General features: G+C 42.7%; 1 protein-coding gene across 2 annotated transcripts; it reads left to right on the forward strand.

Annotated features, from left to right (window-relative positions):
* Positions 1 to 1,741: 1,741 nt before the first annotated feature.
* On the forward strand, positions 1,742 to 15,527 carry COPB2 (COPI coat complex subunit beta 2). Of its 2 annotated transcripts, none has more exons than XM_066193921.1 (22): positions 1,742 to 1,837; positions 2,977 to 3,114; positions 3,370 to 3,456; positions 4,360 to 4,486; positions 5,047 to 5,195; positions 6,296 to 6,442; positions 7,484 to 7,583; positions 7,705 to 7,847; positions 8,066 to 8,265; positions 8,551 to 8,661; positions 8,917 to 9,005; positions 9,082 to 9,188; positions 9,468 to 9,611; positions 10,270 to 10,400; positions 10,693 to 10,900; positions 11,089 to 11,199; positions 12,027 to 12,241; positions 12,513 to 12,605; positions 12,684 to 12,864; positions 12,975 to 13,043; positions 14,678 to 14,770; positions 15,170 to 15,527. In XM_066193921.1, the coding sequence occupies exons 1-22, from the start codon at positions 1,835 to 1,837 to the stop codon at positions 15,263 to 15,265; spliced, it is 2,742 nt and encodes a 913-aa protein (XP_066050018.1). In that variant the 5' UTR covers positions 1,742 to 1,834; the 3' UTR covers positions 15,266 to 15,527. The 2 variants fall into 2 exon arrangements, with proteins under 2 accessions (XP_066050018.1, XP_066050019.1); XM_066193922.1 differs by having other exon boundaries at positions 14,681 to 14,770.
* The last annotated feature ends 293 nt before the right edge of the window (positions 15,528 to 15,820 follow it).

The raw sequence follows: 15,820 nt of genomic DNA on the forward strand, positions 1-15,820 counted from the left end.
CTTTCCTCTACGTCTCTTCTTTCAGTGTTCCACCTCAGCCACCTAAAAACCATGAACGACACTCAAAATTTATAAATTTTACTCAAATCATTCCTTTTAGGCGGGATTATCCAGATTCTGCATCATCAGATTCTGTACTCAAACATTTCAAGTGTTATTCATTACATTGTAGAATCATCACTGTAATGAGTTCAAAGTAGAAAGCAAGACTTAAAGCTGAAAGTCTAAACTCATCCATACCACTTGACAATATTTTGCCCCTTTTCTTCCTTCAGGCGTTTCTCTTCTCACTTTCCATCAGACTTGTGGGGGGGTTTTTTAAGATTCAGTTATCAGTCTTTTCACCCTCAAAGTGACAATGACAAGAATTGCAGTATCTCTTCTGTCTCTCTTGCTTTTGTTTGTTTATGTCCTTCAGACTGTAAACACTCCAGGCCGGTGTAATCGTTCTTAGAGTGTAGTGGGATAGAGGGCACAGGGCTCCTAATCCCCAGCAAAACACTTTTACTGAAAGGAGAATTTTCTTTAACTGGAGCCCAAAGAATATAAATAGCCTCTGTGTTATTCCTCTCTTTTACTCAACACAATGTGAGGGATGCAATTTTTAGAGATGGAACTTCAATCTGGCAGCAAGGGTAGGAGAAATTCCCTCAAGAGTGGATCCTCGTGCTCTGGCGCTTCCCAAACCCTCACATTCCCCATGTTTCTATTAGACGCTGTTTGGAGTTGCAGCAATTTCAGCTGGCAAAATGATAAGGAAAAATGTCCCATTGCCTGTCTCAGGGTCAGCAGGACTGACCAGGCTCACGCGCTCGTCTTTGAGAGAGAGGGACATGCCGGGCTCCCTGCCAGGTCACCCCAGAGCGCTGCCACCGGAGTCCTGTCCCCTCAGCAGTGTCACCATGGGGCACACCGAGACTGCACTGAGGGGACAGCACCAGGCACACCTGGGCACACCTGGAGATCCTCACCACGTCCTCTCACTGCGGGCTCCGGGGTCACGCAGGGAACTCTGTCTGGGGACACCGAGGGGACAGAGTCTGGGGCACCACAGCGTAAAAAAAGACACTCAGCTACTCGAGAGCGTCCAAGGAGGCCACGAGGACGGTGAACGAGGGGATGAGTGACTGAGTGGTGAATGAGAGGTTTGGGACACTTGGGCTGCTCAGCCCGCAGGAGACTCTGGGGAGCTCACAGCGATCTCCAGCATCCTCACGGGGGGAAGCGAGGGGCCAGTACTGATCTCTGCTCTGTGGTGACAGTGACAGGACCTGAGGGAACGGCAGAGAGCTGCGTCAGGAAGGGCTGAGGCTGGATATCGGGAAAAAGTTGTTCACACAGAGGTTGGGCTCTGAACAGGCTCCGCAGAGCAGCGGGCACAGCACCAAGCCTGACAGGGTTCAGGGGGTGTTTGGAAAACGCCCTCAGACACACGGAGTGATGCTCGGGGTGTGGTGCGGATTGCCAGGAGCTGGATACGCTCTCAGACACACGGTGTGGTGTGCGGGGCCGGAGCTGGGTTCCATGAGCCCCGGGGGTCCCTCCCCAGCCTGTGACTCCATGGCTCCCAGCGCCCTCCGCTCCTGAGGCAGAGCAGGCCAACTACAATTCCCACCCTGCCCCGCGACAGTCGGCGCCGCCGACTACATATCCCGGCATTCCACGGGGGCGCCTCGCTCTCGCGAGATTGAGGGGCGGCCCGGCGGCGCTGTCGCGAGAGCGGCGGGCCCGGAAGCTCCACGTCGGAGATCGGAGCGAGCCCGGGCGGCGGGGCCGGAGCGGGGCCGGGGCGGCACCTGGGGACACCGGGGCGGCACCTCGGCACAGCGGGGCCATGGTAAGCGGCAGGCGGGGTCCCGGGGGCGCCTCGGCCCCGCTGCGGGAGGGTGACGATCCCAGCCGGCCGCGGCGATCGGCGCACCGAGGGCAGGGGAGGCCGGGGCCGGGACGCGGTGCTGCCCGTGGCTGTTCCTCAGCCCCCCCAGCGGCTGTACCGGGGCTCGGGGTGCGTGTTGTCGCACCCTCGGACAGGCCGTTCCCGGCCCTCGGGAGCTGCAGATTCCAGGGGTTCTAGGGTTAAGCACGGAATCAGGTATAGCTGTGCTTGCCTTCCTGGTGTTTGTAGCAGAAGTGAACCCCGAATTCATCTCTACGTTCCGTGTCATGTCCGTGGTACAGGTGCTACATGATAACCCGGTGTTTTTTTCCTCCTCGCAGTGTCTAACATAGGTAACTGCTGGTTTTCTTAATACGCGCAGTGTTCTTTGATCAGCCGTTGTCCACTAGGTTCTCTGAGATAAAAGCAGCGTTAATTGATCTCAAATGAGTATCTAAATGAATTCACAATGCCTCGAATATATTAGAAAATCACTTTGCTAGACTTCGTGCCTTTTAAATACTCTGGGCTTTACATTGCCAGTGATGAAAGTGGAAGGTCAGACCCTTCTTTGTCAGGGAAAGACTTTTCCCTCCTCTCAGTTTCCACAAGACAGTGTTCCATTCTATAACGTAATTTTGGAATTATAAATGGAATTAAATTTATAGTGGGCAAATGTTATGCTCTGTTGTGGTAACTGAGTTTTCTTCCTGGTGAAGTATCAGGAAGGTTATTTTTGTAACATTTGTATTAGGAGTAAGTTTGCTTTGCTTTCATAGTTCGGGGACACCAGAAAGATGTGCAGTGCAGCTTTTTTTTTTTTTTTTTTTTTTTTTTTTTTTTACTCTGCTGAAGATAATTTTTACAGTATGAAGAAATTCTGAATTTCACAAAATTAAATTAAACAGAGCCTTTGCCACTGGTGGGAATGTGATGCTTCCTACAAAAACAGACATACGGATAGAAAACAGTAGTAACCTTCTGTCTGCCTGAACAGCAGGATTGGACTCTTTATTCTAAGAGTAAACTGCAGCTTTTCTTTTCCCTTTTGTGTGCCAGTTGGCTGTTAAGTCACCTGGTATTCCCAATTGTTTCTCCAGCCTCTCCGACTGGACATCAAGCGGAAGCTGACCGCCCGCTCTGACCGGGTGAAGAGCGTGGACCTGCATCCCACAGAGCCATGGATGCTGGCCAGCCTCTACAATGGCAGCGTCTGTGTTTGGAACCACGAAACACAGGTGATGGCTTTAGCTGTGCCTTTCTGGGAAATGTTCCTAGCTGATACATGTGTATCTGCTGTTGGAAAATTGAATTTGTTCAGAACCCTCAATCACTGCTGCTGACTGACTGTGCTCTCCTCTGGCTGAGCACAGGAGTCACTGTATCAGTAGACAAGGAAGTGATGTAATGGACACTGGTAAGAAAGTAGAAAGAGCTGGTTCCAAAATAGGTATTTTCTCCAGTGCTATAAACTTATTTGTTTTTATTTTCAGACTCTGGTGAAGAATTTTGAAGTATGTGACCTGCCCGTGAGAGCTGCCAAGTTCGTGGCAAGGAAGAACTGGGTTGTTACTGGAGCTGTAAGCTGTTCTCCTCTTGTGATTTCCTGTGCAGCTGCACTTTCTCTGATTAATTTGCATGCCATTACTCATTGCGTCGCATAATAATCTGATCTGATACGAATTTGTAGAGGAGAAGGAAATACTTCACTACATTTTCCCGGAAGTTTTTTCCTTTAAGGAAGCTTAGAAGCTTAAACATTTCATTTCAAAAGAGAGCAACCTGTCAAGGTGACTGACTCTGCAGGTAATGCCAGCTAGATGGTGTTTAGCTTTTAGTATATTCATGCCAGCTGCAATATGCTCAACACACAATTCTGACTCAGTATCGTAGGTGCTACTTTAACTACGATGAAACTATTGACAGTCCTAGGTAAGGTGAATTAGAAATTGCTTTTTACTTTTGTTTTTGGTTAAATTAAATTTTTTTTGGTTGTTTTGCTCACCACTAGAAAAAAAAGTCTGCTTTTATTCAGTGAATCTGCCTTAAGAGGAATAGTTGTATTCTGATCTTGTAACGCATTTTTCTTTATGGAGTCAATATTTTTTGGCTAAATTAAGGTAATACCTAAATGTTTTTGTCTCAACTTTCATTTCCTAGTCTTCTGCCCTGTACACGGAGTAAAAATTTATTTTCATTTCATTACCTTATGCTGCCATGGCTCAGTTACTTGTAAAAATGAAAATTTGGTTGAAGTTTTTTCCGTTTCATAATGGAAAAAGTCATTCATAAATGGCTTGGAATGGCAGTGTGTAATTTATAGCCTTCTGAATCCAAGTATAATTCGTATCATTAACAAGCAAAATTCCATAAATACTTTATTGTCTTCAATGGTGGAATGCTTTTTCATAGCTCTTCTGCATTGCATAGAAGGTGCACTGCACAAGAGATTTATTCTCATGTGGCTTTTCTTCCCTTTCCAGGATGACATGCAGATCAGAGTTTTTAATTACAACACCCTGGAAAGAGTTCACATGTTTGAGGCCCATTCCGACTACATCCGATGCATTGCAGTGCACCCCACGCAGCCCTTCATCCTCACAAGCAGTGGTGAGAGTCCTTTGGGATGTTTTCTTGTCAGCTGTTTTCAGGTTCCTGTTTTCTGTGCAGTGATGGCTTGCAGGTCTTCTTGGGAAGACTCGGGCTTCCTTGAGCAAGTAGCCAGTATGATAGCTGTCATTTTGTTGTTTCTTGGTAGATGTATTCTTGTTTTTTTAATAGAATATCAGTTGCCCTTAAAATTTAAAATCTAATGGCTTGTGTTCTTGTCAGAGAAGAGCAAAGAGCCTTCTCTCTTAATACCTGCCAGAGGAAACATTCATGTATTTGCTAATTAGTGTGGCAAACTCTCAAATAACAGCTCAGGTTATGTTTTTAAAAAAATTTCCTCGTGGTTTGGAGTAAGTTTTTGGCTGGGAATCTGACTTGAAAGCAACAGACACCTTTCATCTCCCTGTGCTCCTTCTGCAAGGACTGGTAATCCTATAGATGCAAATAGATTATTACCAGTGCCTCCTTTCCAGCCTGTAACATGAAGTTCTGGAGGATTATGCAGTTTAAGGAGGTAGTTATCACCCACTGAAGCTTGGTTGTTTGTGGTTTTTTTGCAGATGACATGCTGATCAAACTCTGGGACTGGGATAAGAAGTGGTCTTGTTCTCAGGTGTTTGAAGGACACACCCATTACGTCATGCAAATTGTCATAAACCCAAAAGACAATAACCAGTTTGCCAGTGCCTCTTTGGATAGGACAATTAAGGTAGGAAAACTGTATTTGGATTTTTTAGTCATTAAGTGATATCAGTGTAAACAAACCAATAACCCTGTATGGATGGTGGGTCAGTATTTTTAAAAGCAGATGCAGTAATAGAATTTTGACTGGACACTGATCCAGGCACCTGCTAAGTAATTCAGTAAATTTACCAGATTACCTCTTTGTAGTTCTTTAAACTCTTTTAAGTGCTGTATCTCTGTTTGGACTACACAGAAATATGGGAGAGGAGTAATGGTTTTACTGTCAATGAGTGATTTGGGAGTATTGAAACTGGACAGTGGATAAAGACTTTAACCGTGCATTAAAAAGAAGAAAAACTAAACCCTGGAAAAGATGTCTCTCCCATTACTTTCATGTCCTTGGCTGTCTGTGCATGGAATTGTTTCCAGAGATGCCTTCAGCTTCTCATGGTCTCATTTGCTGTGCAGCTGCTGCTAAATACCTGTGACTACAGGTTTGCAGCCACTGAGCAGTGACACCTCCTCACATTTCCAACATTATCAGTATATTGGCTGTAAAAAGCCAGCACTGTTTTCATATGGCCACAGATGTTGAGAGCAGGTGAACGTAAATGCTGATTTTATGTGATAAACATGGGAAAACACTAGTATACCTACAGTTGGCTTGTTTCATTTTGTATTCTCATTTAACATGAGATTTGATATTCTTTAGTGTAGCTGGAAAATTTAAAATTTAGGACATGGAGGAAACTCATGTATAATAACAATTATTTACTAGTTAATTTTATAAACAGATACTAGTTCTTAAAAGCAGTGCTTTATATGGTTTCATGTAGTGAAAAAAAAGTTTAAAGCAACCAGTTTTGTTGCTTAGAGGTATAAGGAGAGCATGGGCAATTCAGCATGTTGTGTTTATTGGGGAAGGACTGGTAGTTTGCTGAGCAGCTGTTGAGGTTTTTCACCTAAGAAAACAGCTGTGTCTTTGGAATTCTGTGTTCTTTCTCTTTGGAATTCTGTTCTTTCTCTTTGGACTTACGAAGTACTTCTGGATACCTGTTGTGTTTGCCAAGGGTGACCTGGACACAGAAGGTTGCTGAGTACAGGTGGTTGTGTTTTGGTGGACAGGTGTGGCAGCTTGGATCATCCTCTCCCAACTTCACCTTGGAAGGCCACGAGAAAGGAGTGAACTGCATTGACTATTACAGTGGTGGGGACAAGCCATACCTCATTTCTGGGGCAGATGACCGCCTGGTGAAGATCTGGGACTACCAGGTGTGTGCTCAGCTCTTCAGGAGCCTTTGTGCAGGCTGCCACATTCAGTATAAAGTCTCTGTTGTTAGATTATTTTCCAGTGACAAATTGATTCCCTGCCTTTTAGGTCTCATGTTTTTGGATTAAGCTGTATCTCTTCTGTGTTCAAGTGTAAATATTGCTCATGTATCAACTCTTTCCATCCTTCCACCTCTCTTTTTTTTCTTCATTCTTTATAGCTTCCCCCCTCCTGTTTCATCCTGTGCACATTGGCACAGTCCCACCTGTTGCATGCGTACACATGCAGTGCTTCTACCCCCAAAGAGGGCAGGAGTGATGAGGTGCCCTGCTTGAATGCTCCTCAGGAAAGGGAGATCTGATCCAGGGGTTCGGTTATGGTGCTGGAGCCTAGAACTACTGAGTTCTCCCTTAAGTGTCTGAATGGCCAGAAGGGCAAGACAGAAGTTGTTAGGTGGTACTTCTGGTCATTAAAATTTATTGCCCCAGAGTAAATCCTAGCCCAGAAGTTGAAGCTGGCACTGTTAATTTAAGCATTCACTGCAATCATTAATTTTACACAACAGGGCTTGAGATTTTGCCACCACGTGCAGCTGGAGACACTATCCATGCTCCAATCTTAGTTACCTTAAGCAGAGTAGCCTCTCTTTCACATCTGTGTGAATGAACATTCTTACCACAGACCTAAATTAGCTCTGTTTTCACCTGTAATGCAATGTTTGGTTATGATTTTTTTTGCAGTAAACTCAATTCTCTATCTTGCTTTAATCTGCTGTGCTATGCAGCTCTGAGAAGGCATATTTTCTAGCCATAAACACATCTGAAAAGAGGGAAACGCCTCTGTCAAGAGAAATAAATATTTTCTTCTGTGCAGGAGGTACATCTCAATAGGATCACAGTTTTTAATAACTTAGTGCTGTTGTTTGAACGCCTTGCAAATGTAAGAAATCTAGAGAATTTTCAGATCTATTTTGGATTTGGGGGAGATTTTTTTAAGAAATAAGCATTAAAATGTGGCATTGTGTTCTCTGTTTCTTCTTTCAGAATAAAACCTGTGTCCAGACGCTGGAAGGCCACGCTCAGAACGTGTCATGTGTCAGCTTCCATCCAGAGCTGCCCATCATCATCACCGGCTCTGAAGATGGTAACTTTGGGTTTTCTGGTGTAGAAAGGACAGGAAAAGAGCTGGGGGGAGAGCCCTTGTGGTGGTGTGGCTGCAGCCCTCACACTGAGATGACAGGATCTATCCCTCTGTTTTTCTCCAGGCACGGTGCGGATCTGGCACTCCAGCACTTACCGCCTAGAGAGCACCCTGAACTACGGCATGGAGAGGGTGTGGTGTGTGGCCAGCCTGCGGGGCTCCAACAACGTGGCTCTGGGATATGATGAAGGCAGCATTATTGTTAAGGTACACGTCTTGGTTGGAAGTGAGAAAGTGTGATTCATTGCTGTTCTGTGTGCAGAACAACCGGTTTCTGAATCTGGGATAATACATAGAAAACTGAAATTTTGGCATTTTAATTGGCATTTTTTGATAGAGACTGGCTATTTCACATGATATGTTCAACTGAAAAGAAAATCAACAATGTATTTTTTCCGCAGCCTAACTTCTTTCTTACTTTCTAGCTTGGTCGTGAAGAACCTGCCATGTCCATGGATGCAAATGGAAAAATTATTTGGGCTAAACATTCTGAAGTCCAACAGGCTAACTTGAAAGCAATGGGAGATGCTGAAATCAAAGATGGAGAGAGGTTGCCATTGGCTGTGAAGGATATGGGCAGCTGTGAAATCTATCCTCAGACAATCCAGCACAACCCTAATGGACGGTAACACATTCCTTTATCACTTCTCTTGAACTGGTTTGGGTATTTTTGTTAACCAGCTCAAATAAAAGGGATCCAAGATACAGGAGCTGCTCAGTGGAAACCAGAAGGATCATGATTCAGGAAGGAAATGGAGTTCCATGATGTTTTTAGGAACATGGAAAGCTCATGCCTTGTGTTTGCACTGATTACCTTGAGCATGAGAGCGTTTACAGATCATTTGCCTTCTTGCTGGTGCCTGTGGAACTGAATACATATACCTGACAAGTCCTCTCTCCCCTGCCCCAGGTTCGTGGTGGTGTGTGGTGATGGTGAATACATCATCTACACAGCCATGGCTCTGAGGAACAAGAGCTTTGGTTCTGCACAGGAGTTTGTGTGGGCACATGACTCTTCGGAGTAAGTCTTTCAAGTTTTTTCTTTTGTATTACATTTGGTGCTGCTACTATAGTTTTCAGGCCATGAAGACCAAAACAAGCATGTGACATGAACTTTCAGGAGGTGTCCTGCTTGAAAAGTTTGGATTTTTAGCACTCTGCCAGTTTTAGAAGATAACTCAAATGCAGTTGTTTTATAGCAGCTTATGGTTTAGTAATTCACTACTTTGAAAACTGAATAGTTGTTTTGTTTATTTACAATTTAATCTCTGTTTAGGTATGCGATCAGGGAGAGCAACAGTGTTGTAAAGATATTTAAAAACTTCAAAGAGAAGAAGTCGTTCAAGCCTGATTTTGGAGCAGAAGGTAAGTACTTCAAAAATAGATATGTTGGTGTGGTTTTTGCACAATGTGGGCTTCCTCTACCTTTATTTTCTTGCAGGCATTTATGGTGGCTTTCTGTTGGGAGTCAGATCTGTTAATGGCCTGGCATTCTATGACTGGGAGAACACAGAGCTGATTCGCAGGATTGAAATCCAGCCCAAACATGTGAGTTCTGTGTGGGACTGAAGTAAACCTGTCAGGGTTTACAGATTTATATATTTTTTTTTTACTAAACTGATTTTCTTGCATGAAGCCAAGCTGTCAATAATAAAGTAATAACTTCAGTTTATCTCACTCGTGTAGCGGAAAGGGCAGTAAAAAAATTCCTGTTTGTGTTGGCTTCTCTGTCCTAAAGCTCCTAGGGCTGGTGTGTTTTATTTCCCTCACAGTCCTTCTTAGCCTGGGGTGTGTAACACTGTGCCACTGTTGATTCTGCTGTCACAGATTTTCTGGTCTGACTCGGGTGAGCTTGTGTGCATTGCTACAGAGGAGTCATTCTTCATTCTCAAGTACCTGTCAGAAAAAGTGGCAGCAGCCCAAGAAACACATGAAGGTGTCACTGAAGATGGAATTGAAGATGCCTTTGAGGTAACCTTTCATTTAAAAAGTGGAATAAGATTAGAGATGGTAGAAACAAGAGAGTGCAGCAAACTTAGTCCTTAACATAGTCCAATTTAAATGTTAGTTTCCAGACCTTTTTTAGTATCACACATTATGCATCTGCCTGAGGAACACTTAATCTTCTTTTTGGGATTCCTGAGGAGTGTATCTGTCTGAATCCCAGCATAACAGACCTTGATGCTTGCATTTGTCTTCATCTATTCACTATTATTAGAGAGTTATGGAGAATATTATTAAAACACACTTTTGGGTCATTGCTCAATTTTTTTTTTCTACAATTTTCAAATTTTGAAATGTTACTCAAGTTTGAGAAGTAAAAAAACATCCTGCAGTGAAATGTTAAAAATCAAAATTTCAGAAGGAAAGTTACTGTTGATCGTCTTGCTTAATACTAAAGTTTGGTGTTTGTTTCCTAGATTTATAATTTGCTTTGTTAAGAATTAGGGTAGCATGCATGTAAAACTAAATTATCATTTATGTACATCTAATTATATCTAAACTTACATTTGCAACTTGCCCAACTATTTAAATACAGAATATGGAATTACATTTTAAATTGCAGTGGTCTTTCTGCTACTAAGAAGTACCTTTTTATGTATCTAATTGACCAAAATTTGCTTTGCAGGTTCTTGGTGAGATCCAGGAGATTGTGAAAACAGGTCTGTGGGTCGGTGACTGCTTTATTTACACCAGTTCTGTGAACAGACTCAACTACTACGTTGGAGGAGAGATTGTCACCATTGCCCACCTGGACAGGTGAGTTCCTGCTTCAGTTAAAGTGTTCAAGGTTCTCTCAGTGAAGGGGGTTCAAGGTGAACCTGGCAGCTGCTGCTGCACCCTGCTTTAGCACCAGAGGTGGGAACAAGATGAGTGTTGTGAGGCAGCAGTGCAGTTCTGAGGGATGAGCAGTGCTGTGTGAAGGAGTGCATCCAGGAAAAGCAGAATATTTGATGGCAGTATTCTTGCTACCAGAAGAGTCACTGTAATGTTTTTATACAGACTGTTTGTGTGGATCTGTTGAAGCTGAGTGCTCTTTGTTTTGTTTCAGAATGATGTATCTGCTGGGGTATATCCCCAAGGACAACAGGCTGTATTTGGGAGATAAAGAGCTAAACATCGTTAGTTACTCTCTGCTGGTCTCAGTGCTCGAATATCAAACTGCTGTGATGAGGAGAGATTTCGGCATGGCTGACAAAGTTCTTCCCACAATCCCAAAAGAGCAGAGAACCAGGGTTGCACATTTTCTTGAAAAACAGGCAAGAAAACCACTTCTTAGTTTTTCAACTAAACAAATCAGTTTATTCATATTGTTAATTGAGTTTGCTAAGCAAAACCCAGTGATATCTGTGAGCAGTAACCTTCTGCTCAGAGAGCTTTTGTTAAAGTATTTAGGATTATGATTGGCCTGAAAAGTCCCAGCTTCACTGTCAGATTTTTATTTTAGGGCTTCAAACAACAAGCTCTTGCAGTATCTACAGATCCAGAGCATCGTTTTGAACTTGCTCTTCAACTTGGAGAATTAAAAATAGCCTATCAGCTTGCTGTGGAAGCAGAGGTAATTATATAAATTTGGGTGATTCATCCTGGATTCTGAGTATTAGCAGGACTCTGAGAGGGCCCCGTAAGAAAAGGCAGTGGGATCTGGGGATGCAGGACAACTCCCTAAACACAACTGAAATGCCTCAAACTCCTTTGATGGAAGTTTTTCTGCCTTCAAAGAATTTGAATTCTGAATTCAAAGGAATCTAAGCTATGTGATGGGGATAAAGAATGGTGTCTGCTCAGAAAGCTACAGGAACTCCTGGAGAATACAAAACTGAACCCAGAACCAAGCCTTAATCTCCAGTACTAACAGTGAGAGGAGGAAAGACAGGGCTGAAGCCTTCAGAGCTTTCTTCCAGCCTTGGCAAACTTAGACTGCTGCACTAAAGAAACCTGACAGGCAGTGATTTGTCCCATCATTATCATGCAAAGAATCTATCTCTTTGTTCCTGCTGTAAAATAATCAAGTTATTTAGAAGGAATGTTAACTTAGTTACAGACAGGAATGCCTTTCAGCATTCTGAGGGTTAACTTTGGAGCTTGAAGAGATTGTTAAATTTCCAGAGGTATGCCTGCCTCCCCCCTCAGTGTTTACTGAGAAGCTATTTATTTTATATAATGTTACAGCTGTGTAGGGATCTCTTAATACTCACTGTGTCATGCTGGGAATCTGCAGTACTCACAGTACCTCAAAGGGAAGTCAAGTGTAATCAGGGGATACAACACCTTCACAAGTCAACTTGTATTTTCATACTGAGTGCTCTGAAAAACCTTTAAATGCTGTTCAGAAATATGAGTGGTTTATTTCTTTCCCTCCCTCTCCCCTTTTTGTTCAATCAGTCAGAACAGAAGTGGAAGCAGCTTGCAGAACTTGCCATCAGTAAATGCCAGTTTGGCTTAGCCCAGGAGTGTCTCCACCACGCCCAGGATTATGGAGGGCTGCTGCTCCTGGCCACAGCTTCAGGGAACGCCAGCATGGTGAACAAGTTGGCTGAAGGTGCAGAAAAGGATGGCAAGAATAACGTGGCGTTTATGAGCTACTTCCTGCAGGGAAAGTAAGTAGCAAATGAGCTTCTGATTGTTCTGTTCTGCTTTCTCAAGTGCTGAGACCCTCAGGTTCTTCAAATGGTTAACCACAGCTAACTGAAAATTTCATGGAGGAAGATGGGCATAAGTGCTTCTCAGAAAAACTCATTCTATGATGGCTGCTAGGTTTAAAATCTGAAATGAAAGCACCTTAAATTAATGGAGTAGAATAAACAGCTGTTCTAATACAAGAAACTTTATTAAGTTTACTGGTTAAAATCACATCTTAAAATCTTTTAGACTTGATTCATGTTTGGAACTCCTGATCAAAACTGGGCGTCTTCCTGAAGCTGCTTTCCTTGCACGGACGTATTTGCCAAGCCAAGTTTCAAGGTAATTTCTAACCCTATGCAGAGATGAGCTGTGTTGTCTGAATGAACTGTCTGTAACAAATGCGGTTTGCATCTTCAGGGTTGTTAAACTCTGGCGGGAGAACCTCTCTAAAGTCAATCAAAAAGCTGCTGAGTCCCTTGCTGATCCTACAGAATATGAAAATCTTTTCCCTGGATTAAAGGAAGCTTTTGTTGCTGAAGAGTACGTTAAGCAAAGTCTTGCTGACTTGAGGCCAGCCAGGGAATACCCCCTTGTCACTGTAAGTAGGTTTTACTGTCTCTAGAAGAAAAGCATTTGGTGCTATGTAAAATCAGCTCTAAGCAACTCAGTGCAATGCTTAATTGTGTCTGGGGTTTTTTTTACTTTTAGCCAAATGAAGAAAGAAACTTACTTGAAGAAGCAAAAGGATTTGAGCCCTCTGGAATAATGACATCTCAGGTCAGTGAGTGATGAATCTAAGGGAGAACTTTGCTATCTTACGGTAACATCTACCCTGGAAAACATTTCACCAGTAATGGACAAATACTGCTTTTCTTACCTTGACTGTAAGGGCTGCAGTTGGCTTCATGTTGTTTTGCCTCGGATTCTTCTTAATCTACATCTGTACCTGCTAACAGCTTCTTGACTGTGAAATTATTTGTGTGCGTCCTTACCTTGGGTCACCTTGTCACAGATTTTTTGGTCTGACTCGGGTGAGCTTGTGTGCATTGCTACAGCTGTAAGTGTAATTGTAGAGTCTTTCCATTGAATTCATCCTACAGAAAAATAACTCCAGTTGCATTTACAAACACTGCCCTGACTGCAGCTGGTTTTCTAAAAGTTCAGTAGCTGGAAATGGAATCTCTTGCCTATTACAGCAATGGTAAATGCTCTGTGTTCTTTGCTGGTGTGCTGCATGATTATGGAATAGCACTGCTCCATAACTAACATAACTAATTGGAATCTTAGTACTTGTTGGGTACTTGAAGATAGATTCTAATCAATATCTGAAGTGACAAACTCATTTTTTAACACCTCAGTTGTCCAATTCTTATGAGGCAGAAAATATGACAAGTATAAGGTATAAGCATACAGATTGAAACAAACACTTGAAGCTTTTCAGAGCCTTAGGAGATAACTTCTAATTTTGCTCAAGTCAAATACACTTTACATTTGTATGTGAAAATCGTGAGAGTTTCTTAAAGGCAGTGATGCTGGCACAACTCTTGGAGACTATATAAACAAAATCAAAACTGCACTGGAAACTGAAGGAGAAACAGAAAAGCTACAACTTCTCCACTGTCTATACATTTTTCCTTATAGGAGATGGACTACAAAACATAGTTTTGAACATCCCTGACACAGCAGAGAAGTTAGGTTACTTTAAAGACTCTGTAGTGACTCTTTGCCTCTTGTGCATCAGATGAAATACTGTTAAAGCAAAATCAAACTTGTCTGCACATTTGTTAAAGATGATAAACAACACTGTCAGGGCTACCTATGAAACAAATGAGAACTAGCCATAGAAGCTGAAAACAAGACCTCAGTGTCTCTTTGCATTCAGCTCATGATTGCATAAACCCCAGTTGTCTCTTACAGCTGAGGCTGAATATGGGACATTTTGTAGGAGATAAATTAATTCTATGATTAAATACAGTTAATTGAATAGTATTGACTGATGAATTAATGTAAAACTTGTGCAGCAGTGAAGCGAGACGATGAAGTGTTAAACCATTACAGGATTTGGAACACAAAGCCCAGCATCTACTAAAATTTGCTGTCAGTCTCGACTAACTTAAGTCTCTCCTGTTGAGGATGTTGAAAATCACTAATAGCACTTCAGTATTTAAAATGAACTGGTAATTTCTGAAGGTTCTTATTTTATTAGTTCCATCATCAGCTGCTTCAAATATACTGGGGAGGGAAATAATCTCCAGTGGAGTGAGGACTAGAATCCTTTCTGACGGTGAAGATGTGGCTCAAGAATAACTGAGGGAAGCTGAAAGAGAACCACTGGGAAAGGGGCATTAAGGGTCTGCTTTTGGTGAAAGAATTTAAATTGAAAAAAACTAAAGGATTTTCTTTGCCTTTAGAAGAAGGCTGAAGAACCAGTTCCCTCTCCTAAACAAGAAGTGATGAAGACAGTTGTGCACAATTCTGATAACCTTCCAGCAAAAGAGCAAAAGGTACCCAAACAGTTTTATGAGGGGAAGTATAAGCACTCAATTTATTTTACATTAAAGACTTTAATGCGTGTGATTTAACCAAGCTACTGCAAACATGACTCTGGCAGTCCCAGACCAGTGTTCAGAGCCCTGCCCTGTGAGTGCAGACACTGCAGGTGGGGGGGACAAGGGGAGTTCAAACCCAACTGCTCAGCACATGGTAAAAAGCTGCAGTGCTGGAAGAGGTTTTCTCACCTAGCAGGCAGCTGCTCTCCAGCTTCCTTTAGGACTCCTGTTCCTCATGAGGCCTTGGCTGGGGTTTGCAGAGTGCAGATCCACCCTGCAGAGCCATCCATTCCCATAAGCTGCCTCACATGTAACCACAGAGTATCTCCCTCATCCAGTCTTTTCTCTCCCTAGACACTGCTGGACTTGGAAGATGATTTAGATAACTTGGATCTGGAGGATATTGATACCACAGATATCAATCTGGATGAAGAGATCTTAGATGAGTGAACATTCTTTTTTTAGATGACCAAATGAGGAAATAATTTGGTCAAAACCCAGAGGAATGAAGTTCTGTGGACTATGTGCTCCAAGTTATTTTGATTTTTATATCACAAGTGGACCATGTACATGTAGAAGGAAGTACAGAGCCAGCAACTGTACAGAGAATCAGCTTTCCAGTATGTTGAAATTAAAAGATGTAGGCCTGCTCCAGAACATACTAAAAATGTTTTCATTTATCAAGCAATTCAATAAATCCTTTTAAACATTCTGTTCCTCAATTCTCCATTTACTAGTAACATTTAATAAGAATAGTAGAATTCTTAAGAATAACCCAGCTTCCATAGTGTATACTCCAAATCTGTGAAACAGGAGTACAGTGGCTGAAAACCAGTATTTTAACCTGACTTTTCTCAACACTGAGAAAAGCACTGAGGTATGTGGTTATGTGTTCACTGTGCTGCCATCTAGCACTGGTAACCATCACTATCAGCTCACTCCTTCAGACACCACTTCTAGCTAAAAGCTCCAGCACAGCAGTGATAAAGCTTAAGGGTTAGAAGT

This window comes from Chamaea fasciata, unplaced genomic scaffold, assembly GCF_029207755.1.
Source record: "Chamaea fasciata isolate MVZ Bird 193981 ecotype frontalis unplaced genomic scaffold, bChaFas1.0.hap1 SCAF_11, whole genome shotgun sequence".
Taxonomy (NCBI): Eukaryota; Metazoa; Chordata; class Aves; order Passeriformes; family Sylviidae; genus Chamaea; species Chamaea fasciata.

What these genes read in the sequence shown, in the direction of transcription:
- COPB2 (XM_066193921.1), top strand. An exon ending in CTTCATCCTCACAAGCAGTG is followed by an intron (nt 4,487 to 5,046) that starts GTGAGAGTCCTT and finishes GTTTTTTTGCAG; the next exon opens with ATGACATGCTGATCAAACTC. An exon ending in CTTTGGATAGGACAATTAAG is followed by an intron (nt 5,196 to 6,295) that starts GTAGGAAAACTG and finishes TTTGGTGGACAG; the next exon opens with GTGTGGCAGCTTGGATCATC.